Source organism: Diabrotica virgifera, chromosome 6, assembly GCF_917563875.1.
Source record: "Diabrotica virgifera virgifera chromosome 6, PGI_DIABVI_V3a".
Lineage (NCBI taxonomy): Eukaryota > Metazoa > Arthropoda > Insecta > Coleoptera > Chrysomelidae > Diabrotica > Diabrotica virgifera.
In genome coordinates, this window is record NC_065448.1 from 25,693,184 (window position 1) to 25,707,944 (window position 14,761).

At 33.0% G+C, this 14,761-nt stretch overlaps 1 protein-coding gene across 2 annotated transcripts in view; it reads left to right on the top strand.

The window, feature by feature from the left end:
• LOC114326998 (androgen-dependent TFPI-regulating protein) overlaps positions 1-12,585 on the top strand; it is a 44,758-nt gene extending 32,173 nt beyond the window's left edge. For both annotated transcript variants that reach the window (XM_028275492.2, XM_028275495.2), the window contains exon 3: positions 12,320-12,585. In XM_028275492.2, coding sequence (XP_028131293.1) covers positions 12,320-12,497 — 178 coding nt within the window. In that variant the 3' untranslated portion in view covers positions 12,498-12,585. The remainder of the gene's footprint in view (positions 1-12,319) is intronic.
• Positions 12,586-14,761: the final 2,176 nt, after the last annotated feature.

Consider the following 14,761-nt stretch of genomic DNA (forward strand, 5'->3'; position numbering starts at 1 on the left):
GCACTTTGCTTTTTGATTCATTTACTTATGTGGGATCATAAAAAAGTAAGGTGCTTTAACAACTGTTATTCATCAATACTGGGTGTTTCTAAATAAGTGCGACAAACTTTAAGGGGTAATTCTGCATGAAAAGATAATGACCGTTTGCTTTATAAACATATGTCCACAAATGTTTCGTTTCCGAGATACGGGATATTGAATGTTTTCTTACAAGCTGACGATTTATTTATTGCTCTAAAACCGGTTGAGATATGCAAACGAAATTTGGTAGGTGTTAAGAGGTAGTTATTGCGCATTTTTTGACATACAACTAAGAAATTAATATTCACCATTGGCGTGCATACGGGATATATCTAAAATGTTTATTACGCACGCCAATGGTGAATATAAAATTCTTAATTGTATGTCAAAAAATGTGCAATAACTACCTCTTAAAAACTACCAAATTTCATTCGCATATCTCAACCAGTTTTAGAGCAATAAATAAATCGTCAGTTTGTAAGAAAAAATTCAACATCCCGTATCTCGGAAACAATGCATTTGGGGACATATGTTTATTATTTTTTCATACAGAATTACCCCTTAAAATTTGTCGCACTTATTTAAAAACACCCTGTATTGAGGAATAGCATTGCTAGTTGTTAACGTACCTAACTTTTTTATTATCCAACATAAGCGAATGAATCAAAAAGCAAAATGTTAAAAAAATCCTAAGGCTACAGTTGAGTTTTAATTTCAATATTTTATATACGCTAGAATATTCCACAGGGTGTTCCAAACTTTGAGGAAAAAACACACTATCATTGTTACATCCGGTATACAATGACACTTACCTCTTTAGCAATAATATTATTACGTCGATATCCTTGAAGAATAAAGCTATAATATACTGAAAAATCACTCAAATCGGACAACAGGTTTAGGAAATACGAGACATGAAAAATGTCCCATTTTTAAGGTGGGATTTTGTCCCATTTTTAAGGTGGGGGTTAAATTTTGATAATTAGTAATAAAACAATTACATACTTATACGCTCTGAGCTTCGCTGGTGTCGTTCCTGGCGGATTACTAATTCAACTTTCACCGGTAATTTTTAAATTTATTATTTAATTGTTATCGCTTAATATTTACAACGCAAAAAAGTAATTAAATTGTAATCGATTTTTTTAAGATTTTGCTAACCATTTTGACGTTCTATTGATAAAATATGAATTTCTTACTTCGGATACTTTCACAATTATCGTGTAGATGGCGCAGATTAATTTATAATTACATATTACGGAACATTAAAAAAACTTAAATTCAGCATTTAAAACGTACGTATATTTAAGGTAAAAATATATACCACAGCTTTGACCAACTAAAATTTTTTATAATTAATGTTTTTAATTTTAATTTTAAATTAATCACTTTGACATTAATGTCAAATTTCCGGTAAACGTTTACAGACTTGCCACTACTGGCGCTCGCGAATTTGTAAATATCCCCTCTACGTACGAGCTCACAGCGTATAGTAAAGAATAAAAACAAATCTGAAGTGTCATCACCGCAACTGTCAAATAAATGTTACCAATTTATGCCACAATGTCACCTTTGTTCGATCGCAGTTAGAGTGTAAGTGTAATCCTAACAAGTGTGCTTTATAAAAACGCTTTATATTCCACTTATACAAATTAAATGAAACAAGTCAGGGTATGTTTCTTTAAATTTATATTAATAGAAATATTCCAATATTAGGTTTGTTCCAACATGAACTTTTGGACGGTCCAGAAACCGTCACGAAACTACTTGTACCGTTTGTTGTGCGCATGTTCGTAATTGTATCGCCCAGTTATCGTCCCATGACGGTAATCATATATTTTTCATTTTTGTTGGTGACAGCTTGTGTGCTTTTAGTCGATCAAAGGCTCAAAAACTTTAAAGAATTAAATCCTAGTGCGCAAGTCAGTCCAACCAGCACATTATGCATTTGCCCGATTACTGAAATGATCATCACGAAACCGTCACCGAAAGATCACAATTCTTGTTGGAACAGTGGGAAGGACGATCCGATGACGATCATATTTTTCTTGGAACGGATTTTGTTTACTGCGCAGAAGCGTTACCGTTTCGTGACGGTTCTCGGTCGTGTTGGAACAAACCTATTATGTCTACGCCTATATAACAAAATCTGCCCAGTGGCTGTAATTTCAGTGTACTCGGCTAAACGTTTCTAAAAAGGAACAGGAATACCACTTAAATATTTCGTGTTTGTATCATGTGAAGAGTACAGGGGAAAAACAAGGAATGTCACATTTTATACATATCGAGATAAACACCAATAAAGGTACTTATCAACTGAGTTGACACTCAATTTTCAATATGTGAGGTTCATCCCTCTCTTATCACATCCACGGGGGTTTTAGAGTCCTGTGTTGCCCTGGTAATATCCAGGAATATTTGCAACATCCATCTATTTTAATCATAATATGTAGTATCATATAAAATCTTACAACTTTTAAAGGGTTTTTACCCATAACTTTTTGGTGGCTCACGCATGCATCCTATTGGCTTAACACTGATGATGGATTACTTGTTAATCCGAAAACGTTTTGTTTTGTGATGTAACCCTTATTGGGGACTTTTAAATATACCTTTTAAAAAGGATCCTGTATTTTTTGTGATTTATGGTATACAGCCAGCTACAGGAATTTTATTTTCCTCGTGGATTTTTATTCATTTTTAGGCCGACGTATTGGGAGCTGTCTGCGAGCTCCTCCACCATAATTTGTTGATCCTCAACCCTCAATTATAGTAGAGGAGCAAAGTATGCTAAATGTGCAGTCATTCGAGCGCTTTGGGGACCTATTGGGTTGTGATTATTAGGTCCTAAAACCAAAAAAAGTTAAGTAAAATTTTCCATTTTAGTGGGGACTTCCCATTTTTAATTTAATTTTCCAGTTCCAACAATCGTTTTTTCCGATTATAGCGGCATCTATCCATAATTCGAAAAATTGTTTTCAATAAAGTTGCTTATTTTTATGCAGAGGATCCAAATCTGCAATAAAAAATGGGGGCTTCCATTTAATATTTTAAAGTAACCCCCCACGCCGCCTTCGTGGGGGGTCGTGTTTGGTACCATTCGATAGATTTTTCAAAAATATTGAATAAGTGTATTCTGCATTTTTTCGATCTGATGTTTATTTTGCGAAATATCGCGGGATTTGTATTTAAAATTTTAAATTTACCCCCCACCCCTCTTAATGGGAGGTCATGTTTGGTATCTTTAGATAGATTTTTGAAAAATATTGAACACGTAGTTTTCAGTTTTTCGATCTGACGTTTATTTCGCGAAATATTCGCTTTTTTTGTGAAACTTTTTGACTCGCCCATTTCCGTACGCCCCGCTCAAATCGTCAGATTTTTGAAATACATATACACTCTTTTGCATGTACTTAACTTACCTTATCTTAATCTGACAATTTAGAGTATTTTTAAGGATAGATTTTTTTTTCGGGCCCCCCTGAACGAACGCCCCTTTGTTAAGAGCCACAATAATGGTAGAGGTACATCTGCAGAGTACCACGTTTCTCACCATATGATAATTTGACGCGCTCGAGTAACTGCAAAAATCCCCGCATGGGCTCCGCTACCATTATTAGCTTTAAAAATTTTTGCCAATTTAAAATGTCATTTGTAATATAAATGGAAAAATAATAATTGTTTTAGAAATAAAATCGAAACTACATAATTTGATCTTACCCTCCAAAACAATAACGTATTATACTTATAATAATAATGCAACTTTGATGTAGTATGTACATATATGAAAATGGAGATGTACATCATTAAGCATCTAATGACTGATCATTCCAAATTCCAAAATTCTAAAACTGGTGACATTTATCAGTGTCGTGGTAAAACATTTTTATATAGACGAATACGTATAGATACGTACCTCCTATTTTTGATATCTACGTTTTTCACCCTTTATATAACTTCCTATTCTCTGATATTTCTTTATCTCTGAGCATAGCCTGATTATATCTTTGAGCAAACGACATATCTATCATGCAAATGACAAAAAATTTACATGCTGCTAATGCTTCGACTTCGAAGTATAGGCAAGTTATATGTATGTACTTAAAAACTTTTTTATTTGTTATTGTTATATGAACAATAAAGTAATTATGATAAGTTTGCCAATACAGGACATTTAAGTGAAGTAGAATATATTGTGGTAATGAATGTAAAAACACGTACAAAATATAATTGGTATACACTACATTCACACCGTACCTAAGACTTCCAAAATAAACAAAGAAGGTGTAGATTTGAAAATTAGTCGTTTGGTCTCACAGACCTTTTCACAATTCGACCTGAAACATATTTGAAATATCTATATTAGTGATGTTGATTATAGTTACTTTCGAGTATTCGTTACAAATCGTTACTTTTGTATAAAGTAATCATTTACAGTATTCGTTACTTTGATTACTATGATTACTTTTGTTACTTTTGTATTTGAGTACCGGTAATCATATCGAGAATCGTATTTCTGAGTAGGTAGGTATTTTGTATAGGTATTCCGATATAACAACGACCTTCACCGATCTGTTTTTACTCGCTAGGGTACGATTGGTAGAAAGTAATCAAGTGTACTGGTTGTAGATACAATACTCGTTACTCGCTCTGATACGATCGGTACGAAGTAATCAAAGTAGATACAATAGACGTTACTCGCTCTGATACGATTGGTACGAAGTAACGAAGTAATCAGAGTAATCAAAGTAATCAAAGTAACGATTTGCCTCTCTGTATAGTAATCGTTACTTTCGGTATTCGTAAGTAACCAGTACTTTGTAACGAATAGATACTTTTTCAACATCTCTAATCTATATACCCTAGTCCAGAAAATCTACGCTTCTAAAAAAGCCTTTTATCTGTTTCGTCTTTCCTGGAACAAGATCTAATACGACCTGTTTTCAATCTTCATGTCTGAATCCTTGTCCACAATTGTGATATGTAATATGATAGTGTGATTATATAGTTTTTTTCTTTATATATTGTAACACTTTGTCATGATATTGTACAAAGTTTCTTTAACTTCTGGACCTCCCTGGTTTATTAGCCCGTTAACAAGTCTTAATAACTTCTTTTAATTCCTTCCTTGTCGGTACTTCTTTGTAGATACGAGAAAAATCTCAAAGAGTAATAAAATGTACGTTTTGCTTTTCTGAATATTTTTGAGTTTTTGTTTTCTTGTTAGACAAAAATTGGTTATGCTATGGCTGTTCAAAATTTGCCTAAACTCGTGATTAGTTACTCGTTCAAGCCATTTTAACTACAGCTTTTTGAAAACGAAGCACTTTGAACTGATGAAACTTACAGATCATATAAATAATACATAGACAAAGTAACTTGTGAAGTGGTAATGTTAAAATTTATATGTGATGCTAATTAGGGGGTGATTTTCGCGATTTTTTTACCAAAAAATAAAAGGGACCAACAATATTTTGAGCGTAATTCACTTACTTTTAATATTACAAGTTTTTTTAAAAAACAAAAGTAAACCTTTTTAAACTTTAAAAAAATTAAAATGAATTTTCCCCTAAAAGTGCTCCATTTTTGGGTTATTTCACATTGAAATATTCGATTTAGAATTTGACGAAGAAGAACCTACTTTTCATTAGGTGCAACTCTGCTTCTACTGGGTCTACAGACCTCATGCATACACCATCTTTTTCAATTTTTTATAAGCTATATTTTTGCTAAGAATATTTTTTCGATAAAATACTTATTTTTTGAGTTATCTCCGAAAAACCGTCCAAAAACATGTTTTATTTTGTTAATCATGAACATATTCACTCGCAAATAAGTCGAAAAGTATTGACTTAGTGAAAAAACTATATAGAAGAAAAGTTGTTTAGAATCAGTCATTTTATCCAATTCCGGTCTTATTTTGAATGTATTTTTTTTCATCTTCGAGAGGGGGGTATTCCCCTCCATTTTTTTAAAATGGAGGGGATGTAGAATTGTAAACTTTTGCTTATATAATAATAGACAATTTCAAGTACCTATTCCCAAATTTTCATCCTTCCTTTATTTTTTTTGGTCAGATTGTTCTTTGATCGGGCTAGTAGAGATAGGGGACCAGATACATTCACTGTAAGACCGATAATAGAATTAATCGTTTGATTATATAATAATAACTTTAAAGACCCTCTTTATTGTTAAAAATATTTATCACGGCAACTATATCTGTTTATATTGGCTGTCCTTTTACTGTCGTAATTTGTTGTAAAACAATGGTAAATTATTTATATTTTTGATATAAAATCAATGAAGGTCGCAGTGTTGGACACAATACTTCTTTTAGTTTTAAATGTTTATACAGTGTATATAAATATACATACTACAGGAATACAGTGGAGGGTATATAATTATTTCAAACAATTAAATCTTGTATAAAGTAGAAGGTTTAAGAGGTGAATAAACTCAGATACAAATGTGGCAGATGTGGCAGAAGATCGAAAAGTCTTCGTAATGGTGATTGCCAACGTCAAGGTTAATTTTTATCAGTCTCTCATTTATGACTTCTTAAGCAGGAAACCCATTATGAACGCCCGGCTTGGCACATCCCGGCACGGCACAGGACAGGCCGGTACGTCCAAAAACCCATTTGTAACGGCCGGCACGGCACGGCATCGGAAAAATGATCATTTGCCATGGAGAGCTCGTCGGAAAAAGAAGTTATAATAGTAAGTGCAATTTGTGCTGAGATTGAAACAGACGAAAATACAAAAAAACTACGACGGAAATATCGGTTTTGCTTCAACGGATTTTATTCTCCTCGGAGAATTTCGGCCGTTCTGGACTGTGCCGAACCGAGCTGGCCGCTCATAATGGGTTACGTTGCATTTAAAACTATACAAGTGAATTTGGACTGTCCTGTGCCGTGTCGGGCGTTCATAATGGGTTTCCTGCTTTAAGTATTTGTGCATTTCCTTAGTTTCTTTTGTATTAATATCGCGATTCCCTGTTAAGCTCTCTTGTCCTTTGGAACCCCTCTGTAGAAGGGATAATATTATTCAATGTTTTCTGATCCTTAACCGTGTAGTTTTGTTTCTGTAATCACTGTGATATCCAATTTTAGTCTAGATAATATTTCACACAATATTTCGTTTATTTTCATCTGAACAGCGAATCAGCTCGATTTTTGACCCTTCGCTTCGTTATCGATCATTCGTTATCTGTACACTAAACAGATACGAAGCGAATACGTTCAATAACGTAATATAACGTATAATAATTATAAATATCGAGGTCCACAGTACATTTATCATGTCCCGTACGTATGCGATTAAACCTCGCCCAGGTGTACCGTAGTCTGATCCTATTGTTGGCATCCATCTTGTTGACCATTTCCAATATATATGTTATAGTCAAAGCCCGAATTCCAGGCACTCCTAGGTTTGACTAGACAATCCTCAGATCTGACTGACGGTCTTAGTCAAAGCCCGAAACAAATTACAGTTTTGACCTTTGACTAGTCAAACCTAGGAGAGACTAAGTTGGTCAGGCAAAGGTCGAAATTAAATTTTATGAAATCGGGGTTTGACTAGTCAAACCCCGATCAACTATTAAAATGTCGTAATTTGTTAGATTAGGTTTAATAAAACGTAATTTTTTTAATTGTAATGTTTATTATTTTTATTGTCGTAATTAAAATAAAAAAATTAGTGCTTATCCTCGCATGTTAAGGCATTATCATTATGGCATTTAGAGTTGCACAATACGTTTGACCTTTTACACTTACATGGTTTTGAAGAGCATAATTTCTTATTGCAGTGGTATTTTATAAATCCTTGTCCTTCAAATTTAGAATATTTTGTACTAATTTCTCTTAGAGACAGGAAAATTCTCTTTGCTCTCTCTTATTAGATTTCTTGAAAAAAGTGTGTTTATTGTTCCATATTTCGTATCAACTCTAAATAAACCGTCAATTATTGTTTTATCTTGTATGATACCCAAAATATTTCGAGCATCTCCTTGGCACGCGTTCGAGCATGCGTTGTGCACAGACAGAAAAGATTAAAAAAAATAAAGGAAATGCGATTGAAGGTCTTCATGCCCAGCCTAATGCTATGAAACAATTAAGTGAAAAAAAGTCCTCCAATTTCGATCGGAAAAACTGTAATAATACCTATCCCCAGCTTTGATAGGGCCAAAGGAGATGCTTGAAATATTTTGGGTGTCATCATACAAGATAAAACAATTGTCGGTTTATATAGAGTTGGTACGAAATACGGAACAATAAACACACTTTTTTCAAGAAATCAAATAAGAGAATGCAAACAGGAATTTCCTAATTTCGAAGATGTTCCAGACGTTAAGCTGTCTCTGTATCTAAGAGAAATTAGTACAAAAGATTCTAAATTTGGAGGACAAGGATTTATAAAATGCTACTGCAATAAGAAATTCTCTTCCAAATTACTTACGTGTAAAAGGTCTAACGTATTGTGCAACTCTAAATGCCATAATGCCTCAACATGTGAGAATAAACACTAATTTTTTTATTTTAATTACGACAATATAAAAATAATAAACATTAAAATTAAAAAATGACGTTTTATTAAACCTAATCTAACAAATTAGACATTTTAATAGCTGATCGGGGTTTGACTAGTCAAACCCCGATTTCATAAAATTAAATTTCGACCTTGGCCTGACCAACTTAGTCTCTCCTAGATTTGACTAGTCAAACGCCGAAACTGTAATTTATTTCGGGTTTTGACTAAGACCGTCAGTCAGACCTGAGGATTGCCTAGTCAAACCTAACCTGCCTGAAATTCGGGCTTTGACTATAACATATATATCGCCAATCAAGTATCACCAATTTTTCGGCAGTTCTGATTGGAGGATTTCTAGATCTCAGTAGGTGATGCTCTTTTGTGATGTGTGGTATATCTTGAAGGGTTGGTAATTGTACGTTGGCTACAATTTTTTGGTACTCTCTTACTAGTTTTGCTGTACGGCGTAGATTGGTGGAGCAATATTACTCAAAATAGAGAGCCATCTCACTGGGGTTGATTTTATTTATATCAAGTGATTATTCACATGGTTTTATTTAGTTGGATATCGATTTTGTTGGTACGTGAACTATTTAGCGGTACTGATGCACAATATTCTGCCACTGAAAAAACCAAAGCTAAGACAGAATTCAGAAGTGTATCCGCAGAAGCAGAAGTTGTACCAGCAATTTTGATATTATATATTCTTTCTTGTTCTCAGTTTAGCGACTGCGTTTGTAAGATGACTTTTTAGTCGAAGAAATGAAGCTGAAAAAATGGCAAAACCTCGCAATTTTTTCGTCCAGCATCGATTTGTACAAAAATTTGGGATTAGGCTCATTACACCCTCTAGTTCATTTTCTATATTGAGCCGTTGTACGCTTTTGGTTTTTTAAGGGTGAAAACTACCCCTAATTTTAAAAAATTATAAAATAACATTTTAAACTTTAATATTGTCAACATTTGGTTCTTATTAGTTACATAATGATTGTTTTATGCTTTAAGATATACTATCATAATATTTCAACCCTTAAAACCACCCTTGTTGGATCTATATGTAAAAAATTTACTTATCCTAAAAGAATAATTTCGGCTTGCATCGATTTACATAAAAATTTGGGATTAGGATCATCTCACCCTATACTTCATATTCTATATCCTGATTAAGGGCGTTAATTATTTTTAGGGGTGTAAACTACCCCTTATTGTCAAAAACTATATAAAAACATTGTAAACTTTAATATGGGTAAAATTTGGTTAAATAATGATTGTTTTATACTTTAGGATATATCATAATATTTCAACCCTTAAAAACCACCCTTAATAACATTACAGTTTTTATAAGCAGATATTTTAATAGATCTATACAGAAAAAAAGTAGAATTAAAGAATTACAAAAACATTTATTCACACAAAAATACGAATTTTAAAATATGTACAAATACAAATACAAATAGTTTTTTAGTCATCTTCCAGTATACGAACCGGTTCTGTGGTATTATACATACATTGAAAATTACCCATAAGAGGACTATCCGAATTTTTCGAAAAAAAAAAATTCGTTTTATAAACAAAGCTCCATCATTTTTGGCGATAAAAAGTTTTTTCAAAAATGACTTTGTAGTATTTTTTAAGAGTTATAAGATTGTGTAAACTAAATTCCGTAAGATCCCTTAGTTTTTAATTAGGGTGGGTTTAAAGAGCTCGAATAAGGGGGTGTTTGCTCGTAAATAGAGGTTTTAAACAGCTATATCTTGCGAACTGTTCACTGTAATGAAAATCTATGCACAAAAAAATTTTAGGTATTAATAAAGCTACAATTTAGTAGTCCATCATTTTTTTTCGTATCTCTAGTATTTTCAGAGATATTTTGAAGTAAAAGGTGAAAAATGGGAAATTCCAAAAAATTAATTTTTCTTTAAACTCCAATTTTTTTAAAATTAGGCTTTTTAAATAGGTCAAACTTCTTGAGTGTATTGATAATACAAATGTAAAAGGAATTACATAAAGGTGAAGACCAATTTTTAATTAGGAGGGTAGTTAGGGGGTTGTTTTCACTGATTTTTTCATAGAGAAAAGCAGGTACCGACCTTCTTTTGATCATGTCGCTTAATTTTCAGGCTAGCAACTTTTTATTATTATTTTTTGAAAGGCCTAACTGTATACTTGAAAAAAGATTATTTAAGTTTTTCTCGAAAAATCCAAAGTTTTTCCGTTATTTTACTTTGAATATTTCAAATTATGCATTTGACGAAAAAAGCTAACTTTTAACATGCCGTATCTCGGTTTGTATTGGTCTTAAAGATGTTACAAAAAAAGAATTTGATTTGAGTTACTAAAAGATACAATTTTGATATCTACAGTTTTTTTGATTAAATGCCTATTTTTCGAGGTACATATTCTCAAAAAACCCTCTAAAAAAGTAGATTTTTTCATCGAAAAACTGTCACTTTCAAGCGCGAATAACTGGAAAAATATTAGTTTTACGAAGATAATGTAAAAACATTTTTGTCTTAGAGTTACTGTTTACATCGATTTACATGGTTAAAATATAATAAAAAATTCCCGCCCCCGAGATGGGGTGGCAACCACCCCAAAGGTTTTAGCGTACAGCGGCATAATATAGAAAATAATCCTTGGACTATTCCCTAACTTCTGTGAAAATTTCAAGTAAATCCTCGACTATTTCAATGTCAGTGGTCTGTCAAGTAGGACGCTTTATATCTCTGTAACTCAAAAACAATTGATTTCTGATCCTTGGAACTGCCTCTCTGCAAAGTTTCAGCCAATTTAGCTGAACTCACTTTTACCTAAGAAAAGAGAAGGGATCCGTTATAAGTTTTAATGGTATTAAGGGGTTACATAGGTCTTGCGGGTAAAAAAGTGACTTTTAAAAAAAAATTATATCTCGAAAACTAAAAATTATTTTTATTTATAATTGGAACATGTAAAAGTATAGTGCTTAAGGTACTCTCAAAAAAAATTTCAGCCAAAAATATTCATTGTTGTAGAGTTGACTGCAATTTTTCGATAACAGCCCTTTTTTGCGGTGGGCAGCATAACTCCAGCACAAGTCCAGTCTCATCTGAAATCAAAAAATTAAAAATTTTCTTGTAGTTTATACCTCTGGCTAGTGAATGAACGAAGGAACTTTTATTAGGTGAAGTTGTTTTTGTTTTACAAAAAAAAAACTCTTTAAAAATGGTCATTTTTGAAAAAATGGGAAAAATTGGGGTCGAAAATGTGTTTAAACTTATGTAAAATCTTCAAATTTCATTTTTAAATTCCTTCGTTCATTCACTAGCCAGAGGTATAAGCTACAAGAAACTTTTTGATTTTTTGATTTCAGATGAGACTGGACTTAATTATGCTGCCCACAGCAAAAAAAGGGCTGTTGTCGAAAAATTGCAGTCAACTCTACAAAAATGAATATTTTTGGCTGAAAATTTCTTTGCGAGTACCTTGAGCACTATACTTTTACAAGTTCCAATTATAAATAAAAATAATTTTTAGTTTTCGAGATATAATTTTTTTAAAAAGTCATTTTTTTTACCCGCAATACCTATGTAACCCCTTAATAACTTTTGACACCTATATTTCCGCCAACTGATTAAGATGTAAATGGATATAACTTTGAGTCGTAAATAAGTACGTGAATTGTAATTAAACTTTTCGCTACAAAATAAGCAAACAATGATACATCCTTTATTTACATAGAATATTAAAATATGCAAATTTTTAATAAGCTTTTCAATTAAACTTTTTAGATACTTTTCGCTGTACTTCCGTCATGGTGTGTGGCTATATCCAGTGTACAAAGTCTTAACATGGCCACAGAGACTTCTCTTTAGCGCGGCTCAACTTTGTGGGGCCTTGGGATACCAAAAATTAGGAATAGTATTACAAAATTCCAAAAGGTCGCAAAACAAACAAAAAGTTAAATAACGTTAGCTGTTTGTTGAATTTTATCTAAAAAATTATTTATATCATCTTTTTTATATATTTTTATAGAATAAAATGTTTTATTATCATACGTATTGTTTTCAGTTATTTCAGCTAGATTGGTTGAATGTAACCTTCACTAATATTATAAATCGACACCCCATCGAACAAGGTTGTAACTCATTTTTAGTGATTTTACAGGAGAGGCAAAAAACGAAAACATGAATTTTTAAAAATTTGTAGCGAAATAATTAGAGAGCGTTCAAGTATTACGTAACGCGATTTTTGAAGATTTTTGACCCCCCCCTCCCCCATACGTAACGCACTATAATGGGCGTTTAATTATTACGTAATGCAATTTTTAAAGATTTTTGACCCCCCCCCCCCCAACCTGCGTTACGTAATACTTGAACGGTCCCTTAGACTCTTTTACACTAATGTGATATGATATTTATAACATAATAAGGGATTACTGTGAGATGTGTGTTTTGTAATTTTATTAACTATTGAAAACCTTGAGATTAAACATGAGTATTCGTAGAAAAAGGTTGTAACTCGCCTAACAACCATTTTACACTCTCCGTGTTAATTATTTTCCCGTTTAACTATTAAGCAAGAAACCCATTATGAACGCCCGGCACGGCACAGCCCGGCACGGCACAGCCCGGCACGGCACAGCACAGGCCGGCACGTTCAAAAACCCATTTGTCACGGCCGGCACGGCACGGCACCGGAAAAATGATCATATATTTTAAAAACTATCGTAAAATAAAAGTTTTTAAAAGACATAAACTACACAATTTTAATGAATATGCATCATGTTAAAAAAACGAATTCATGGTTAAAAGATAATGTACGTACCTGTCCATTGATCAAAATTTTCGGATATTTGTACCCATGTATTGTCCTTTTTCATACTATCATGATAACTTGAGTCCGATGCATCATACAAAAATGGGTATTCTCTGACACTCTCAATGAAAACTTCTTCCATATTATTTTATTTCAAAAGAAACAACGAGCTTTCAATTAAAAAATCAACAATATATCTGCTTATTATCAACAATTAGGACGCACTGGCGCCGACTGGCCGTTCAGGCCGTTCGACTTCAACGGATTTTATTCTCCTCGGAGAATTTTGGCCGTTCCGTTTGTGTGCTGGACTGTGCCGGGCCGAGCTGGCCGCTCATAATGGGTTACGTTGAATTTAAAACTATACAAATGAATTTGGACTGTCCTGTGCCGGGCCGGGTTGTGCCGTGCCGGCCGTTCATAATGGGTTTCTTGCTTTAAAAGGTTGTATGTTTTGAATTATTTGCAATATAGCTAGGAAAAAAAAATTGTTTTTATGGTATATTTAAACAAAATATCAACTCACAGTTTACACAATTTTAATTGGAAATTATAAATTTTACAATAACATTAATATTCTATCACTATGAAAAAAAACACGGTATAAAATATTTCAAAATTTTTCGCATTCTTATTGCTTATCTGTAAATATTTAATTTTAAACCGTTTTACTTTATTACTTTACTCTTTTACTATTAATATCTACTTCAAAATTAACATGTGTGTCCTTAAATAGGTTAAAATTTAGAATTTGCTTCTGATTTATTTCAGTTACGGATTTAGGCTTGCCTGATGCTTTGGCATATCGTATCATGGTTATCCATTGGTGTGGAGCATATACCACTTAATGTTTTTCCGTTTTTCTATAAGGGCATGCATTGAATCACCCCCGTTTTGTGAATGTGCTATTTTATAAAATAAATGTGTAATGTTAATATTAAACTTTTTCACTACATAGAAGTATGTAGCAAACACTATTCTATACTTATTTTGTTCACCGCAACTATCAAAAAGGAAAAAAAGTCCGTAAATCCTTTTTTAATTTTCGATAAATTGACTTAGAGATACACCATATGTTTGAATTAGGGCTTCCAATCCCGCAATACCGAGATCTCGGTATTGCGGGATCCCGCGTCATTTTCCAATCCCGCGTGATACGGGATTACAGGCGCGGGATCCGCGGGATTTGCGGGACTGAAAAAAGTGTACATTACTGCTGTAGCTACGCTCAAAATGATCAAAAAACTGTCTTTGCGCCGTATTTTACAACGACGTAGAAAAGTGACTGCACTACTGATTTATCTCCAAAAGCCTCGTAGTTACCAAGCGTCGCGCGTCGTGTGACGATGAAACTTTTCATCTCCCACCGAAAAGCCTACTTCGAAAAGAAATTAATGATTTTGTAACGGGAATGA